Source organism: Vespula pensylvanica, chromosome 24, assembly GCF_014466175.1.
Source record: "Vespula pensylvanica isolate Volc-1 chromosome 24, ASM1446617v1, whole genome shotgun sequence".
Classification (NCBI taxonomy): Eukaryota; Metazoa; Arthropoda; class Insecta; order Hymenoptera; family Vespidae; genus Vespula; species Vespula pensylvanica.
Genome location: NC_057708.1, coordinates 892,763 through 913,227, shown reverse-complemented (window position 1 = coordinate 913,227; position 20,465 = coordinate 892,763). Strand labels below are relative to the sequence as shown.

General features: G+C 30.3%; 3 protein-coding genes across 4 annotated transcripts in view; 1 reads left to right on the top strand and 2 right to left on the bottom strand.

The window, feature by feature from the left end:
- The first annotated feature begins 377 nt into the window (after window positions 1–377).
- Window positions 378–10,660, top strand: LOC122637080. Its single transcript, XM_043828956.1, has 3 exons — window positions 378–3,507; window positions 3,681–5,336; window positions 7,985–10,660. The coding sequence occupies exons 1-3, from the start codon at window positions 1,021–1,023 to the stop codon at window positions 10,070–10,072; spliced, it is 6,231 nt and encodes a 2,076-aa protein (XP_043684891.1). The 5' UTR covers window positions 378–1,020; the 3' UTR covers window positions 10,073–10,660.
- LOC122636957 (DNA polymerase theta) lies at window positions 10,448–18,738 on the bottom strand. Of its 2 annotated transcripts, XM_043828675.1 has the most exons (21): window positions 17,805–18,738; window positions 17,494–17,724; window positions 17,175–17,428; window positions 16,976–17,108; window positions 16,705–16,906; window positions 16,442–16,637; window positions 16,204–16,373; window positions 15,854–16,121; window positions 15,451–15,781; window positions 15,207–15,348; window positions 14,892–15,135; window positions 14,660–14,801; window positions 12,776–14,567; window positions 12,484–12,692; window positions 12,220–12,403; window positions 11,924–12,105; window positions 11,733–11,852; window positions 11,312–11,647; window positions 10,960–11,224; window positions 10,670–10,896; window positions 10,448–10,585 (listed from the first exon to the last, which is right to left on the bottom strand). In XM_043828675.1, the coding sequence occupies exons 1-21, from the start codon at window positions 18,441–18,443 to the stop codon at window positions 10,448–10,450; spliced, it is 6,405 nt and encodes a 2,134-aa protein (XP_043684610.1). In that variant the 5' UTR covers window positions 18,444–18,738. The 2 variants fall into 2 exon arrangements, with proteins under 2 accessions (XP_043684610.1, XP_043684611.1); XM_043828676.1 differs by lacking the exon at window positions 11,733–11,852.
- Window positions 14,803–20,465, bottom strand: part of LOC122636966 (coiled-coil-helix-coiled-coil-helix domain-containing protein 10, mitochondrial-like) — a 21,455-nt gene continuing 15,792 nt past the window's right edge. The window contains exon 4 of the mRNA XM_043828699.1: window positions 14,803–14,822. The gene's annotated coding sequence lies outside the window, so the exon portion shown is untranslated. The remainder of the gene's footprint in view (window positions 14,823–20,465) is intronic.

Here is a 20,465-nt window from a genome sequence, read left to right as displayed (position 1 = left end):
TCCAGCGCCGTATATATTTGATGGTGATAATTGGGATAATATTATTTTTAAAGGAAAATATGTAATAAGGAAATATGTTAATCTTTCGTTCGTGTATTGGTTGGTTTGGTTATTTGATAAAAAAAAATTTTTTTCTTTCGCCTTATATCTCGATCAATAAAAAGAATAATAAAGTGATAAGAACGAACGGTGTACGGAGAATTGAATATGCGTAAGATAAATAATGAGAGATGAAAAGAAACAAGAAGAAGTGAAGGATAAAAGGTGAGAAGAGGAAAGAAGCAGGGCACCGGAAAGACGTAACAACGTTCCTGAATCTTGGAGGCGGTCTTGGTGCGACCTGTCGGTACGATAGAAAACAGGTGTTTATAATCGGTAGGTTCCGTCCACCGAGCGAGGCAGGGCTGTGGCTCTTGTGGCAACATACGAGGGGGCGCGCCATGCTCGTGGCAAGACTTCTTGTTGCTCTCATTCCCAGGCGAAATACTGTTCGTCGCTGTTTTCTGTTGTGTTTTTGGGATAGTAGAAGGCGAAAAACATGTCGTTTTGATAATCGTACGTACGATAAAACGGGCCTGAGCGGATTGATCGTGGTGCCCAGGGTCGGCCGGCGCTCCTATACCGTGGCCCCGTGCTACGTGCAGGTGTAATTTAATAAGGAGCGCAGGGGAGGTTGGCGATTTAACAGGGATATCGATTTGTCCGCCGAGTGCTGTGCTGGCTCCATCGCAAGACCCAGAAGCAGGCAGCCATGGACGTCGATATTTTTGGGGCACAGCCTGCCGCAGCACCGTGTTGGGTATGTTGCGTCCGAGCGAGTCCAGAGGCCTGATAGGGCCCGAGAAATGCGACGATTCGCCGGCCGATAACGCGGTGCGAGAGTAGGCAGTAAAAAAGGGGCAAAGACGGCGAGCCGCGGTACGGCGGTACGCTCCTTACCACGGATTTTATTGTCAGAACGGCGTACCGCGTAGGAATTCAAAGCATTTTTTAGTATCAGGACCGTACCGATAAACCACGATGGATCTTGGCATCGTAGGTAACGCAACGGGTGCATCCGGGGGGGCCGTCGCCTGTCCCGTTTGCACTCTTTATTTGCGCGAGGGTATTAGTCTTCAAAGACACTTGGATACACATCCCAAGGAACAGGTCATAGAGGCCCTCATTAAAGCCAGCTCTACGACCTCTCAACAGACGCAACAACTTCCATCGCCGACATCAGTACCTCCTGTTCCTTCCAGCATTCAATCACCGCAGAATACACCACCGCACATCCAACAGACGACTGCGCATGTTTCTGCTCAGTCTCCGTATCCCATAGGGCCTATATTCGAATGTCCACCGATTGGTACTATGATGCCTCCTCAATTTGCCTCGTTTAGTTATCAACAATTTGTCAATAACGGGACCATGATGATACCACAGTACGCGATGGCTCCACAGACTAATCAGATGATGCAAATGTTGTATAATCCATACGGTATGTATCAACAGCAACAGATACCCACTGTTCAAATGATCTCTCCGGTTGCAGCCATTCCTAATACCACAAGGATAAGACCTGTGGTTACTATGGCTGGTGAAACCAATAGCAGGACCACCATCACTGTACCTGTAAATAGTTCTGAGCCAAAGCAGATCTTACCTGAGATATTACCAGAGCCAGAAGTAGAAAGCGAACAAGATCTGCCTGACATAAATTTCCCAGCATCCCCCGAAGTAGCTAATGAAAATACTTCTATGCAGCAAGACGGAAATGAAAATAGTAGAATTCAAATAGAACATAGAGGCCAACAAATACAAAATGCAACCATGCAGGATCAAAGTACCGTGCAGCACGAATATAATAGCATTCCTAGATCTTTAACAATCACTTGTAACATTGAAAACGAAGACGATGACAATGCTGAAAGCGTACTGCCCGATATAGATGAAAGAGAAACGGTGCACATGGTTGCATCGGTTGTCCAATGCAAAACTACCCATTATGAGGAACAATCCGAAATACAAAGGTTTGATCAAGAATATAAAAACGATAGTAATAAGCTCAATTTAGAACCGCAAGATGTTCTCGGAAGTACCATTGATATAGAAAAGGAAAAATTAGAAGAGGAGAAGTCTTCGGATGAAAAAGAAAAGAGTGAAAATGAATCTGTCCCATCTCAAGTTCCTGCAACAGAAATGGCAAAAGATACTGCACAACCTGAGGTAGAACAATTGGAACAATTGTTGATCACTATTATGGAATCAGAATTTAATAGCGCATCAACGAAGGAGCATGATGTACAGAAGGACGAGGAAGAGAAGGAAAATATGGAGGAAAGTGTTTCGATTCACGCAGATGAAGAAATAACTCCAAATATAATAGATGTGATTTCAAACTCTCATAACAGTGATATCAAGGAATGTAATATAGAAATGGAAATTACGGAAGAACCAAAAATATGTGTAGAAGACAAATCAGACAAAAGTTATATTTTATATCATTACAAGGACAGTTTATCTGCTCCACCCTCGCCAGCAATACGAAAGAAGTCTACTCGAACGTATTCAGTTCGTTCAGAATTTGGCTCAAATGAAAATCTTAGTGTTTATCCTATTGGATTTGATGCGACTACATTGCAAGACGAAGAGGATGACGATGAAAAGAATATGACGGAAGATAATTTTGATGAAGCAGATATGGAAATAGAAGCAATACCTAGTCCTCATACACCTTTCATGAAATATGGCGAAAGTACAGAAGGTGTTAGGTCCCATACTCCATTGTCTGCCATTAGTGGTATATCAGTACTAAGAGTTCGAAAAGATTTAAGCAAACCTTGTTCTCCTGCATCTGCACATTCATTTTGTCATATAGATGGGGATAGTTTGAGTCATGATGATGAAAGTAATGATTTAAGAGAAATTACAATGGAGAAAGATCCTATTAGTTGTCCCCAAATTGAAGAAGAGATAAAAGTAGATAAATATGAAGAAAATGTATGTGAAAATGTGGAGAAGAAGGGAGACAATTCGAATCACGTGTATCATCAATCCGTAATAACAGAGCATGTTAGCTTATTTCCGCCAATTCATTCGCAGCAGCCTGTTTTAATACAAGATTCTTATCCGTTACCAAATAACAAAAATCATAATCTTTTAAATTTATCAGAATCTATCAATCCAACTACAAGCACTGAATCAAAGAATTATCACTGTAATAAATCAATTATTCAAAAACAGTCAATGGAACTTCTTAATATAAATGAAGATGCTCATGCTGGTCCAATGAATGTTTTTGAGTTTGATGGACTTCAAATTTTAGTTCCTAGTACATTTATAAGTGAATCATCACAAAAAGCAGTGAGTGCAACTAGCCAGCAATCTATGGCAAGTAGCGAGGGAGGTGCAGGTATCGATGAAGAAGTTAAAAGTGTTAATATGCGTGCTGATGAAACTATGCCACCCAGAGGTGAATTATCAGAACAAGAAAGTAATGGCTGTACAGAACAGTCCGCTTGGCAGGTCATTATCTTTTTAAATTTTAATTTTAATTTTAATTATCCTTTCAATTCGTTTCTCCTGATAAATTATTATCAAAGGGAACAATGAAAATTTTCATTCCTTTTACGCATTATATTTTATTAATTTTTAACACTTTTTATGACATAAAATTAATTGTTATTTTTATGTAACAGGTTTACATGGGCCAAGAATCTTCAAGAATGTCAACATCTTATGATCTAATGGCAAGGGAAAGTTGGGAAGAATCAGAAGGATCAGACAATGAAATTAGTGGTCCATTGTTAGATAGTCGATCTTTAGCTACGCATTTTACATCTAGCTTATTCTTAGATCGTGATAGAAAAACGCCTACAAAAAGGACATTTAAGTGTTCACATTGTCCAGAGGTTTTTGACTGTCCTAAAGAACGTAGAGTCCATAGTACAATGGTGCACAAAGAACCTGGACCTAGCAGTAGTAGAGATGCAACAGAACAACCGGAAGTAAAAGATATAAAATTATTAGATGGGCGCATGAATGTGTTTGATGATATTTTTGTACCAGGCTTACATGTGCAACAAATATATCATCAACAGCCATTGTTACATCAACTCCAACCGCCACAACCAGATTTAGCAAAAATAGAAACCGATCAGAAAGGTGAAAATTTGACGATTCCTTCGACAGTAGAAGTATCTTGTGCATTATGTAATCAACGATTTAATAGTGAAAAAGCTTTACAGTTACATCATAAGAGAATGCATATAGTCGAAGTATCGAAACGTATTCGTGAACAGGCAAAATGCGTAATATGCAACGAAGAGTTCCCATCTGTTGTATTGTTTAATGCTCATTTAAAAATACATCCGTTAGAATGTGGACAATGCGGGAAATACTTTTATAGAAAACAAAATTATAAATTACATATGAAACGTCATTTAGGAATCAAGCCCTTTCCTTGTACGCTATGTGATAAGGCATTTTTAACTAAACAAAAATTAGATGAACATACTAATGGACATACAGGTAATGCCCCTGTAAAGTGTAATTTATGTAATGAAACCTTTCGTAGATATTCAAATTTAACTCAGCACAAGAATAGACATCATCTTAATATTAAAAAGAAATTGAAAGATTATATATGCCAATGTGGAGAGATATTCCATACGAAGAAAAAATTAGCATGGCATAAAGAGACGCACGATGAAAAACCTAAAGCATGCACGTATTGTAATGAAAGATTTATACATATGGCTAGTCTTACACGTCATATGCGTCGTGCTCACAATAGGAGATTTGTTCCTGATGCTCAAAGAGAAAATGAAAACGTGGAGTGTCCAATATGTAAATGTATTTATTTGCGATCATCTTTAGCTGTTCACATGCGTGTCCATAATGGTGAAAAGCCCTATGAATGTCAGGTTTGTTCCAAGGCTTTTAGTACGAAATGGAATTTACAATTGCACAAGTGGACTCATGCAGCTCGTAGCACAAAACCGTTTAAGTGCAACCAGTGTAGCGCTGCATTTTATCGACACAGTGATTATACAGCTCATATGAATTCTCATCGGAATGTACGTCCATATACGTGTAATTACTGTGGAGCTCAGTTCATACGAAAATATAACTGTTTAAGACATGTAAAAGAACACGAGGAGAATAAGGCATACACATGTGATGTTTGCAACAAAACGTTTCATAGGTCATATTATCTAAAAGAACATTTAAGAGTGCACTCAGGAGCAAGACCATACACATGTCACATCTGTGGGAAATCAAGTGGTACGAAATCTAATCACAATAAGCATGTAAGAATTCATCATGCCCGAGAACCTGTAAATACTGAAAACTAATGAATCTTAGATTTTCATGAAGTATTATAACGGTATCAACTAGTCTGTGACACTGGGTCTGTTTGAATCAAATAGAATAGAAAATAAATATTATAAAGAAATATCTTATATTATGGAACCTTATATTAATAATTAAAAAGAATTATTTAAAAACAAAAAAAAAAAATAGATACAATCTATATATAATAAAGCTGATATATAAAATACGTTTTTTGAGTTATAAAATGCATTTTACGAAATGAACGTTTTAACATTATATTTTATTAAATGATATTATTTAATTCGTGAAGTCTTGAAAATTATTTTATGTGAAATTAATTAATTTTAATTTATGTGAAATTATTTTTATCGTGTGATTTTATCTTATCAAAAATGATTGAAAAGATCCAGTGACTTCAGACTCTAACTATATATAATAGGATAAAGAAGTTTTTTGAAGAAAAATTGACTAATATGTGTCTCAAAGACTCGAGTAGTTCCTTTAATGAAAGGCTACACATGAATCGCGTTTGCCAACTAATAGTTATTACCTATTTCATAAAAACAATTAACCAATTAATATTACGTAAATATTAAACTCTTTTACGTGTCGATCGTTGTAAGTAATTTTTTTACAATGACTATTTTTCATGAAGTGTGCATGTTGAAGTTCGCACATCGTCAGTGCCCAGTGTAATAAGTGAGACAGCCCGTGTTTATATGCGCTCTGTTCATTGCGCGAGGGCTTATTAGTTACTATCATTACAGACTATCATACAATATATATGAATCTTAGTTGTTATTCTTCTATATTTATATATTTTGCAACATATAAGGTGATTTTTATTGGTAATTCAAATTCCAAGACTGATCGATGTTGGTTCTCTGTATTACTCTCTGATACAAATATTAATCATATATGTATAATCACGTGTATATTAATATTGCATATCTCAAATTTTTCGCAGTTAAATGTACATTTCAATAATTTCAAGAGAAAATCTCCTTTCATATATCGATGTACGAAGTATGTAATTTTGATGATTTTAATTATTTGTATGAGAGAGTAGCACAGAGCGATAAAATTCAAAGTTGTTTGAATTAATATAATAAATACTATGTGTAACATAGTTTTTGTTAAATCTATTAATTCAAATTTCTACAATTAATTGCACTGCCGATCAAATAGTGCATATTGTCATTGTACAATGTTGTAAAAGTGATGTGACAGCAAATATGGAATTCCAAATTTTATATATTGTATTACTTTATGTTGGATATATATGTATATATTTGAATATACTTTATTTAATAATCATATCAAATAAATTAATCATGATTACCTTGCAAAGGTTTTAAACGCAAACGTAATTTACGCATAATTAATATAAATGTTATTTATGTTATTAAATTCATATGCTATTTTGTTATTTCAATTCTCGCACATGTATTTTTAATGTTATTAAATGTTTACATATACCATTAAATTCGGCATGCTTCAATAAGTGATTTTATACTTGTACAGGCAAAATAAAATACTTGTTTAAGCCTTTATGTACAAATATGATATGCAGGTACTTGACAATTTCAGGCGGTGTATAAAACCCACCTGTAACCAACATCGACGTCCAAGTGTGCAATTGTTTAGTTAAATATGTATTCTTAATGAATACTATATGTAAATAGTGTAAATATGTATATTACTTCTATTTTATAGTAGGGCCAATTGATTGCATTGGCAATTGAATATCGTATTGATTCATGCTACACATGAACATAAAAATAGACTAATCATTATCGTAAAAATAATAAATCAGCATGTGTATACCTTAATAAAAATGATGTATATTGAGGTACTTTTTTAAATAAGTTTTTTTTTTGTTTTTTCATTTTTCATTAATTAATATGTTAGCATCCCATGTTTACAATTGCAAATATAATTCTAAGTTGAAAAGGAAAAGTTAACATTGTTCATAATTTTTCACAGTTAAAACTAGACGATACCATTAGATTTTAAGATGAAATTGATCTCATGTTTCACTATTATATTTTCATGAACGTCTACAATAATGATGCAATAAAGCTAAATATTGATTGTGTAATATAGTTTTGTTTACAAAATAAGCCAAGTGATCATATTTTGAAATAATTGATTTAAAAATGAAATTGAACAATTTAATAAGTTTTACATGCTAAACAATCATATTTATACGTGCATTGTGACAATATATCAAATTAATGTTCATGCAGAGACTTTGCAAATTACACATCAGTACCTCTTATGTTTATTATTTTTCAATTATTTGACATTTTGAGTAAATTTGATAGAAATATTTGTTTTTTATCACCTTTACATATATATAGATTCGATTAGTTAACAATGATTATCACTATGGAGAAAGGAAAGTATTAAGGTACGTTTTATTATTTATATTTTATACGTTTTTATACGGTTCAATCTGTCTATAAACTACGATCAGTTTAAATTTGCCGCCATTAGGAATTTGTTATTAGTACAGGCGCGAACCTGACTTTGAAATATCACGTGAGTAACCGGTAAAGGTTCCTATCCCTGATCAGACTCTAACAATGAGCGTCGTTAAAATTAACCTAAAATGTTTGTACTATCTTAGATAATTATTTTTCTCTTTTTTTATAATTTATAAAAATATTGTGAAAGAAAACGTAAAAAAATGACTACAAAAAGAAAACCTGAAACACAAGTACCAGCAGAAGAAAGTGATTTACTTTCAATTCGACCACTTGGTGCTGGTCAAGAGGTTGGAAGATCATGTATCATGTTGGAATTTAAAGGAAAAAAAATCATGTTGGACTGTGGTATACATCCTGGATTATCTGGTATGGATGCTCTACCATTTGTAGATTTAGTAGAAGCTGATGAAATAGATTTGTTACTGATCTCACATTTTCATTTGGATCATTGCGGTGCCTTACCGTGGTTTCTTCAGAAGACAAGTTTCAAAGGACGTTGTTTCATGACTCATGCAACTAAAGCAATTTATCGTTGGCTTTTATCTGATTATATTAAAGTAAGTAATATTGCTACAGAGCAGATGCTATATACAGAATCAGATTTAGAAACTAGTATGGATAAAATAGAAACAATAAATTTCCACGAGGAAAAAGATGTTTTTGGCATAAAGTTTTGGGCTTACAATGCTGGACATGTATTAGGTGCCGCTATGTTTATGATAGAAATAGCTGGTGTTAAAATTTTATATACTGGAGATTTTAGTCGTCAAGAGGATAGACATTTAATGGCTGCTGAAATACCAAATATTCATCCAGATGTATTAATAACAGAATCTACATATGGAACACATATTCATGAGAAAAGAGAAGACAGAGAAGGGAGATTTACAAATTTAGTTCATGAAATTGTTAATCGAGGTGGTAGGTGCTTGATACCAGTTTTTGCCTTAGGAAGAGCACAGGAACTTCTTCTTATTTTGGATGAATATTGGAGTCAGCATCCTGAATTACATGAAATTCCAATTTATTATGCATCTTCCTTGGCAAAGAAATGTATGGCTGTTTATCAAACATACGTGAATGCAATGAATGATAAAATCAGACGGCAGATAGCAATCAACAATCCATTTGTATTTAAACATATTTCAAATTTGAAAGGTATTGATCATTTTGAAGATATTGGACCTTGCGTGGTTATGGCATCTCCAGGTATGATGCAAAGTGGTTTATCAAGAGAATTATTCGAATCTTGGTGTACTGATGCAAAGAATGGTGTTATAATAGCTGGTTATTGCGTAGAGGGTACACTAGCAAAAACTATTTTATCGGAACCAGAAGAAATCACAACTATGTCTGGACAGAAACTGCCTTTAAAAATGTCAGTCGATTACATATCATTTTCGGCTCACACTGATTATCAACAAACCTCAGAATTTATACGTATTTTGAAACCACCGCATGTAGTACTTGTACACGGTGAACAGAATGAAATGGGAAGATTAAAAGCTGCTTTACAACGAGAATATGAGGATGATCCAAATACTACAATGGAAATTCATAATCCTAGAAATACAGTTGCTGTAGAGTTATACTTCAGAGGAGAAAAAACAGCTAAGGTTATGGGCACATTAGCCATGGAAACACCAAATCCAGGACAAAAATTATCTGGCGTTCTGGTTAAACGTAATTTTAATTATCATATGTTAGCTCCTTGTGATTTATCAAAATATACAGATATGAGTATGAGTCAAGTTATACAACGGCAAAGTGTATACTTCTCAGCTTCATTACCGGTATTAAAACATCTTCTGACACAAATAGCTGGTAACTTAGAAGTTATAGACGATAAAAAATTAAGAGTCTTTAAAAATATTGATGTGACTATCGATGGAAAGATTGTTATGATGGAATGGATTGCCACACCAGTAAATGATATGTATGCAGATTCTGTTTTAACTGCGATATTGCAAGCCGAGATGATGGAACACCCTCCTAAAATGTTACCTGCACCAACAAAAATGGATAGAATGCATTTTAAAGAATGTCTTATAGAAATGTTACAAGAAATGTTTGGAGAGGATTCAGTTCCAAAAATTTTTAAAGGGGAAAAGTTGTATGTAACTGTTGATGGTAAAAAGGCACATATAGACTTATTAAACTTAGAAGTTACCAGTAAAGATGACGAAATTTTCCAACAAATAGTACAAACAGCTGTAACGAAATTACATCAATCATTAGCACCACCTTGTGATACAATATGAATGATTATATTTCAAATATTTTTATATCCTAATGCACAGTATATTATGAAATATGATTTATTTCGATTAATATTTTAATATATCAAAAATATATAAAATATAAAAATTACATTTCCATTGATTTTCTAATATGACAAGATGGTATATATTATAATTGTTTATAATTGGTACACTCTTCATTTTGTAAATATAATTTAAAATTTACGATATCATATAATATTGAAATTTTAAATAAGTTAAAAATTAAATAATAAAAAACTAATAATAAATTAAAGATTAACATGATTGTATAATAAGACACGTTTGCATAAAAAATCTCATTTTTCTTATTAATTATAGTAGCTATAATTATCACATTGGATAATTATTAATAATTTATATATGATATTCCTTCAGATCACCCCATGCGGGCCCAACTTTTATTTTTACCGGTAATGGCACTGCAAGTTGACATACTTGTTCCATTGATTCTTTAACTATTAGAGCCACTTGTTGCAGATCCATTATATTTACCTTAAATTACGCAATTTTAATCAAAATAATATGTAAAAAAATTTTTTAATTAATAATATTATTTGTTTAATTTTATTTTCTTACTTCGTATAACAACTCATCATGAAGTTGTAATACTAAATAAGCACCTCTCAGCCTGTCATCCTTTCGTTGTTTTCTTAATTTCTGTTTAAATTCTGTTTTTGGTATGATAATTGTTGAATTTGGAAATTCGTTTCGTATTCTATCTTCTATATTAACCATAGCTTGTTTTGCTATGTCTGCTGCAGAACCTTGTACTTTTGTATTCACTGCTTGTCTTTCTGCTTGTGCTAAAATATATTTGATATTTTCAATATTTTTCTAGATTTAATATTTTTTATATGGATCATTACCTTTTTCATATGGATTACTACTTTGTAAACCAGGAAGCATTCTACGTCTTTCCATAAGAGTTGTGATATAACCATTTTTATGTGCTTCTAAATTGATATCTTTAAGCCATTTATGTACACCTGGGTATGCATTTATGAAAGACTCTAAAAAAATTTTAGCTTCCGTTTCAGTCACTTTTAAATTTTCTGCTAATGTCTTGACACCCATACCATATATCATACCATAACATAATTGTTTAGTATTTTGTCTCATATTATCATCAATCTGAACATACAATTATATTAACGATCGTAGAAAAATCATTTCTATGCATCGAACAGAAAAAAAGAAAATGACAGAAATTTATTATACCTTATCCTCTGATATATTATTCCATGCAGCAGCAATATTTTTAAAAATATCACCTTCTTTAGATAAAATATTGCAAAGTATTGGATCTTTAGAGAAATGAGCTAATATTCTTAATTCAAGCTGACAATAATCTGCGGATAATAAAACGTTTCCTTCAAATGGTATAAATGCCATACGAACACTTATTACAAAACTATTATCTTCGGAATTGAAATCTTTTGGTACATTTTGCAAGTTTGGTTCATGCATTGTAATTCTTCCAGTCAATGTGGAAGTTTCAGAATTGCCATGAATTCTTGGACTATTTTGAGCCAGATTTAATATTGGATGAACAATCTATTAAAAAATAATGCCAATTATATATAATAAATATACAATATTTTATGTAATAGTATATTTAATAAACGAATAATATATCCACCATGGTTTGAGTAGTATTAAGTTTACGCCAAGAAATAATAATACTAGAGATAGGATTATTATATTGTTCTAAAACTGCCTTATTAGTACTAATTTTTTTCCCTTTATATAATCCCAAAACCTATATCAGAAATATAATATTATTATAAATTAAATCACATATATGATAAACTTATAACAAAGTTTTTATACCTGGCTGACTTCTTTGGATGAAGAAAAATTAAATTTTCGTCCTGCTAAAGAATATGCTCGTTCTTTTAAAGAAAGCATTTCGCCTTCTATTACATGAGACAATTCTTGCAAAGATTTTAAATGTATACCAAATCCTGTTAACTCCATACGAGCTAACAGTGTAATAGATCTCATTTCAATTTCTAAAAACATAGCCATTTTATTATTTTTTTCTACTGATATAAGTACAATAGAAATACAAAAAAAAAAAAAAAAGAATTATTTCTTTTTATAAAATTAAAGATAAAATAATTGACCTTTAAATGTATAAATTAATATGGGACAGAGTTCTTCTAATTTGTTTAGTAATGTATCCATGACATGCCATGTAAGAACAACTTTAGCAGATGCTTTAAATTCCAGTGGTAATTTACTTGTTACATTAGTTTTAGTATCAAAGTATTTTAATATAAAAGATCCTGAAGGAAAATATTCTAATACCTATTTATAAATTAAATATATTTCATTTCCAGATTCGTTCTTAAATATTTTCTTTTTCTTTTTCTAAAATAAAATTTTACCATTTCATTCCATTTTTTCTCCGAGGTACTGCCATGTAATAACCAATCTGCAGTATAGGGATCTAGAAATCTACAAGTGGCTGCTACTTGGAAACATTGATATAATGTTTTATACAATTTCTTGGTTGAAAAACATCTTATATACAATGATGTATTAGAAAGTAATTCCTTAAAGAAATTTATTTGCTCTTTAGTGGATACCTTTAAATCTATAATATAAAAACACATCGATTTTGTATAATCACTGTAAAATAGCTATAAAAAAAAATTTTTTTCAAAGAAAAGTAAATACCTTTCATTTCACAGAATGAAATGTAATATGCAATATTTTTTTCCCAAGAAATAGCAGCACCACAAATTTTTTTATCCTCATTAATTAATTGTTCACTTTTTTTGGATTTATTTTTTCCTTCAGTAGTAGAACTAATAATTTTATTTCCTATATTGTTATATTCATTCACATAAGATTCACAATGCAAAGCCAATGCAATACTTGTATTCTTCATAATTTCACGTTTAAATAAATTAAATGTTGCTTTATCGCTTCCAACTTTAACAATATTTAATGTATTCCAATCAATATTTTCATTGATATTTTCTATTTTATGAAAACATAAATTTATTTGCGCGTCTGATTGAATTTGCTTATTATGCAATGAACTTTTAATAACAGGCGAAGCTGTTTTATGTCTTCTAATAATTCTTGCTTTTTTAATTGGTGTATCTTCATCCGAATTGGATATAATACTATCTGTACTGTAATTTGCATTAAGAAGAATATTTCGTTCTAATAATTGTCTTAATTTTGGTTTAGTTTTATTTATGTCACCATTGATAGTTCTCGTTTTATTTTTGTTTACAGCAGAATGTTCTAACTTAGATAATTTATCTTTATAGACTTTCACAGGTGTTTTTGATGTCTTTTTTAATTTCAATTTTGTTTGAGCAGTTATCATTTGTGTTGGAGAAGATGTTATGATATCCAAATCTGATTTACTAGAATCTAATGGTATTTTATGATCAAGATTTAAAGTAGTTTTATCTACTATAAAAGTTTCTTTATCAGAAAGTTTTCGTAAATTGTATTTGCATGATATTTTGTCTTGTTCAAGAGGATGATTGCAAGATTTAGATTCTACTATATCATTTTCATTATTAACTTGTAATGAATTTATTTGCATGTCACAATTTTGTGATAGATTCTTTATAGTTTTCATATTGTTAATACTGTTATTTATTACTTCCATATTTTTTTTATCTAATTCATTTATTTTTTTCAACAAATGCTTTGATTCGTTCCAAGAATCATCATTCCATGTTATCACAACAGCTTTATCTACCTGTGTATCACGAGAAGAAAGTTTTTGCGATATATTATCCACGTTTGAATTTAATTCTGACATTGGTAAATCATTTTGTATCTCATGATTTAATAATTTCTTCTGACTCGTCGTACTTATTTCATTCTTCATTTCAGCATCATTCATTACATTAATACTTATATATGAAGAGAATTGTAAAGAATCAAGAATATTTTCTTCAAGTACATTGTACATTTGTGTGTCAAGATTTAAACTTTCATCGAATAAACTAGGACTTCTTGAAGCAGAAAATATATTCTTTTCTTCATGAATTCTTTTTCTGCACATTTTTGGAGTAATTAACGAATTACTATCACGCTTATGTTCAGTATTGTCTATTATTTCAGGAATGCTATTTTGAATAAAACTAATAGCAGTAGTATTTAGATCTTTCAAACACTTTGATATATTTTTAGGATTTTTATCAACATTTGCAGCAGTGATGTTACTATCTGGTACCATAATGTTATTTTGTTCTAATGGTACAGAATTTTTCATAGAAATATTTGCATTTGTATTAATGCGAGAAGAATTCTTTTCGTTTTTATCCACAACATCCATTTTCTTTTCTGATGTATTTAGATTATTTATATTCGCATCTATATTATCATTTTCTAAAACAACATCTTTTGATATATTAGATTGATTATTACTATTACATGTAGTATCGGTGACTGTAGAGTTATTATGTGACCATGACATATTTTGTAAACCTAATTCATTCTGTACAAAACAAAAAAAGGTATAAAATATTTTATTATATAATAAGTAGATAGTTTTATATATCTATTATTCATATATCTATGTTAATTAACCTGAATTAATATTCTAGCTTCTTTGACTAATAAAGTAGCAGCTTCATGTGGTGTAAGCCCATCTTTCCCTGTAACGAATACCGTCCTCATTTTATTTCTGGTAATAGCTTCTAATTCGTGTTCTCCATCATGTTCCTTTTCACTGTTATAATAATAATTATAAATCATGATAAAATTTCCCATAAATTACTATGTTAATTTAATTACAGGTTGAATACGATCTAATGTATACCTCTCAAACGGGAGTGCTTTATATAATGCTCGTTCAACATCAAGAATATTAGCAACAGCTAAGTCCGCTACAGTAGTAATTCCTTGTTTATAAAGACTCCTCGCTCGTAATCCATTTAACATGGAAACACGTAATAAATCTAATAATTCTCTACATACTCCAAATTGTAGACGTGCTTTAAATTGTCCTACCAATAACTCCATACAATCCCAGCCAAGTTGTTTACAAAATTGTGTAACCATTCCTTATGAGGATAAAAAATATTTAATTACGTGCGCATAAAATTAAATTTAATGAAACGCGATATAATGTTACCAGCAAAAGTGGAAGCACTTTGTTGTAAACTTTGTAGTACTCCACGACAACAATTATACTTGTTACAAACTGTATTCAAAGGAATCTCTCGTACCAGATCATGTAAAGCTAATGCTGTGTAAAAACGTTGATGTATTCTTAGCTAAAAGCATATATACTTTTTACAAATTATTAATAATACAACATACGTAATGAAAAGTTATATTTGTTTCAATTAATATAAATCAAAGTTTTTTTTACTAACTAGTTTGCCTGGTTTTACAACTCCTCTGATAGCTGACATTAGAAAACGTTCTTCTACACCAATAAGTTGACCAACTCTTCTTTCACTTTCTGACATTGATTTCCATAATTCCAAAAATACCATCCAATCTATTGCTCCAATTTGACTTCCACCATTCACTGGAGTTACCAAATAAACAACATGCAATTCTGTGTCTAAGACAAAACATCTTCTAGCTCTTTGTAATTCTTCAAATAAAAATAATCCTTCTATTGGTGAGATAGATGCAGCAAGACATGCTTTTCCTAAAGGTGTTGCTACCCATCTTTCTTCTTGTTCTGTGGTTTGCAATCTATAATAAATATTACACAAAAAAAAAGCTGAATTATATAAAAATATATTATAATGAATATTTTTTACTTACAGTAAAAATTCATTATCAGTTAAATATTTAATCGCATCAGTGGATAAATTTGTCATAATTTCTTTTTTATTTATGCTTGCTAAAGTGCAATTCATGTAAAGTTCAAGATCAGCTTGTGTATATACAACTTCGCTAGCTACAGCTTCTAAAAGTGTTCTGATTAAAGGATCTGAATCTTTCAGACATGATTCTATTGGTTTTAATGTTGCAGACAATAAACATTCCGCAGTTTTGCGTTCATTTGGTTTACATATTAAAATACTCTCTCCTGTAAAAAATTCATAGACATTTGCACATCTTATTCTTTGTCATTTACATATATATATTGTTCCTCTTTCTATTGTTTCTACCTGCTATATCTTTTCCCATTCGACCTGCTCTTCCTATCATTTGTTTATATGTCAAAGTATCTAATGTTTTACCACCAAACATAGGAGACCTAATAATTACTCTTCTTGCAGGCAAATTAACTCCACTACTTAATGTTGATGTTGCTACAAGAACTCTTAGAGATCCTGATCTATGATAACAAAATTTATTTCATAGTAAAAATTGAAGTATATATAATAAAAATTTAATGTATAATACCTAAAAGCTCCTTCAATGACATCACGTTCATCTATCGTAAGACCAGCATGATGAAAAGCAACACCAAATGAAACTACATTTTTTAAGATATTATCTAATCCACATGGACAACGTTTCAATTGTTCTATCGTTTCGAGAATCGCTGTACCGTTTAATTGTTGCTTTAATATATTACCAAATGTTGTATCTTTTTGATCTAGAAATATTGATTTTATCATTATTTTTTTCTTATATCTATTAATTTAGAGATATTAAGTAATTACCTAATTTACAAAATGTCGATGCTATTTGATATGCCAATTTTTCACACCAATTTTTTGTTGGACAAAATATTAAAATGCTATTACTATCAGATATAGTTTCCATACACAATTGTAAAATGTTATCTGTATCCATTGGTAATTCAGATAATGATACTAAATTTCGAACAAGTTTTAACTCACTATCATATATACTTTTTCCAATCTATAAGTAATAAATTTTTTTTTTTATTATACATTGAACATATTTAAAATGCAGAAAGATAAAACTTACTTTACACTGCTCATGTAATGGTATAGGTCTAAATTCAGTCTTATACAATTCTGCATCTAACCACTCAGCTAACAAAGTCAGATTTGGAAGCGTAGCAGACATACCAATTAATTGTATGTTAATATTTGTTTCTCTATAAATTTTAGATATAGATAATATTTTGTCATTACGTATAAATTTATATATCATGAATAATTACCGCAAAGTCATATATTTTAATTTGGTAAGTAATAGCTCTAAGAGATAACCACGATTTGGATCACCTAATAAATGTAATTCGTCTATTACAATTGCACCCAACGTAGATAAATCTCCTTCTTCCATTAAGCGATTTATTATAGAATTTGCTTTTTCTATAGTTGCTATGGCGATGTCAGTAGCTGTAAATCCACCAGGAGGATTTATACCTCCCATAAATCCTTCTACTTTAATTCCACATTCAGATAAAAGATCCTAATAAATTCCATTATATTATTTATACTATTTTTACTGTATGACATTTTATTAGAAATATTTACCTTAAAATAATACATTTTTTCTCTTACAACAGAGACAAATGGTAAAACAAAAATAGCTTTTTTTTTACATTCTAATGTTGTTTTTAAAAGAAGAATCTCTGCTACTAAAGTTTTTCCTGCCGATGTAGGAGCTGAATAAAGAATATTTTTTCTGCCCTGTATTACCTTACAATTAGATAAACATTCTACCTGCCATGGAAACATTTGTGATATTCCTTTGGCTTCATATTTCTGTAATTTAAAAATGTTATTATAAATATGCTTGTAATTAGATGAATAAATGATTAAAAATGTATTAAGTATATCTATACTTGAAGAATAATTGGTGGTAGACCCCAAGATGCCAGTTTACATTGATCTTGTGTACAAATGTCAGGTGATATTTCTATACTTGAATTACTGTTATTATTAGTACTTATAATAGTAGATGTTTTATGTTTATAATGTGATCTATTGCTATTATTACTTATATTTTCTCTTATATTCTGTTTTGGATGATTACTATTATCTTTATCATATAACAATGGCTTTGATTTGCTCCTTTGATTAAAATTTATATTTTTCAGATTACAATTTTCATGTTCTATATTTTCAGAACTAGTATTTTCTTTATTTACTTTTTCAATATCTGTATAATTTTTCAAATGCTTCTTATTCGATTCAGAAAACTCTAATATCATGTTTTTAGTATATTGACTTTTAAAATTACTCTCAGAGAATGTGACAGTATCTTTAAAATACTTTCCAAGATCCGATTCATTTCGCATTTGTATCTTTTTTGTATTACCGAGAGTATTTGATATATTTCTATGGGATTTACTTACATTCTTTAATAATGATATACTATCTTCAAAATATTTCCCTAAATCGCTTTCATTTTGATTTGACAAGGCACTGTTACTTCTAGTTCTTATTTTTGAATGTACAAGCGAATTTTCTGAAGACTTCATATTATTTTAATTATTACTTTAATTTTGTTCTTGGAATATTTATTAATACAAATATTTTCAAATTAATCTAACTTCAATAAATTAACATTTCATATGATAATTTAATTTAAAAATTGTAGAATTTATCTCACACATTAACAAACATTTATGCGATACACTTATTTTGAACAAATGTAAATAATAATAAATAAGATCAAATAAATAAATTAATTTCAATAAAATCTAATTATATACATGATTAATTAAAATAAATATATATTACAAGTTTACATTAAACGACATTTAGGTGGTGTAGAAAAACGCCACCATGGTGTTCCCGCCTTTTTTCACAAACTACTTGAAGAAATTCATTGAACTCAATCGATAAAATAGATTTCATACTTATCCACATGTAATATATACTCCACATAAATAATAATTACAGTGTTCTTCAAAATTGTTATATCTTATACGTTTCGTGACTATGACTTTAATATTGAATTCGATTTTATAAGAATAAAATTATAAGGTTAATTGAACTTCAGAAAAAAAAATGAAAAATATATGACTCGATTTTAATAATAAAAATGCATAAAATATGAAATAATTATTAAAATAACTATTACAAATAATTCAACTAAATTAATTAAATATTTAACTAACTTTTATTTAAAAACATAACGTAAAAGCTTCATTATTCCGATAATCTTATAATTCTTGCTCGTTCTTTAATAGAACTTATGAATATCGATTCTTCGTTATTTACGCGAGAGAAAAATATTAACAAATACATAAAAATATACAAAATTTCAAATAATTATAATTAACGCGTTTGAACAAAAAGATCTAATAAATAAATAAAAAAATAAGGAATCATTTACAACTAAATTTCCGAAAAAAATAACTGGTTGTCATTCAACGTTCTTTTAATAATTAATTACAATCAATTACTCGTACCGATTTGGACCCTTCGTCCTTGACTTGATTAAGTGATCAAAGGGACATAAAAATTAACTTACTACTTAAGAAGTTCTGCGATGGCTCCAAAACACTAGACAGCGAACAACTAGACCGAGAGTGGATGATTTGTAGTTGATAGAAAATGACAGAATTTTTAATAATTGTCAAACAATTCTAGAAATAGTTTAATCTAATCTGCGAGTACGAAATAAAAGAGCTGTAATGTTTATTGCTTGAGATATAACGATAGACTGATTCTTTGTTATTAAAGAAGATATAAAAGTCGCTCGAATGGTTTCTTATTATATTGTTCTTCACTGTATTGTTTACATCATCGATAGATAACAACAATGAGAGTAAAATATGTAGAGAAAAGAGGACTTTGATGAATATTAAATCAATTACGTTAAGCTTTCCAACGAGTAAATATCGGAGATCTACTTTCTCATACGGCTAACATTATATGATTAATAAAATCGATACTTTTATAATTATTTAAACAATAAATAATATACAAAGAGTGCACTTAACTAAAATTTAAACAATAGTACAATTACTTACATATTACAAAGATTGTAACATACGAGAAATTTAAAATTATCGTAACTTAAAATTTTAATAATTAAATTTTTAATCTCGCGATAGTCGACAACATATAACATCTATAAAAATAGATCTTTGACCAACTTTGACAATTAGTTGAGTTTTCCTTTATATTTCGACGAATGTACACCCCAGTGCTCACAGGATACGTTACCCACGAGGAATAACGAAGAGTAAACGCAAGTACATAATTATAACACTTATTCTTTCAATATTCAATACGACGTGTTTCGTTTTACAATTAAATACAGGAGTGGGAATACTCTCCCACCCGTGACGACAACAAAATCAAATCTTCGACCGATATTTATAGTTACTGGTTCAGTCTTGCTTTGAATTACGAAGAGTACGCATCCTAATTCTCGTATTATGCATTCTCTGCAAGTAATAACAAAGAGTTCATGTAAGTACATAATTGTATCACTGATTCTTTCAATATTCTATGCGAATTATTTTGTTTTAGACGTACATCGAGCAGTG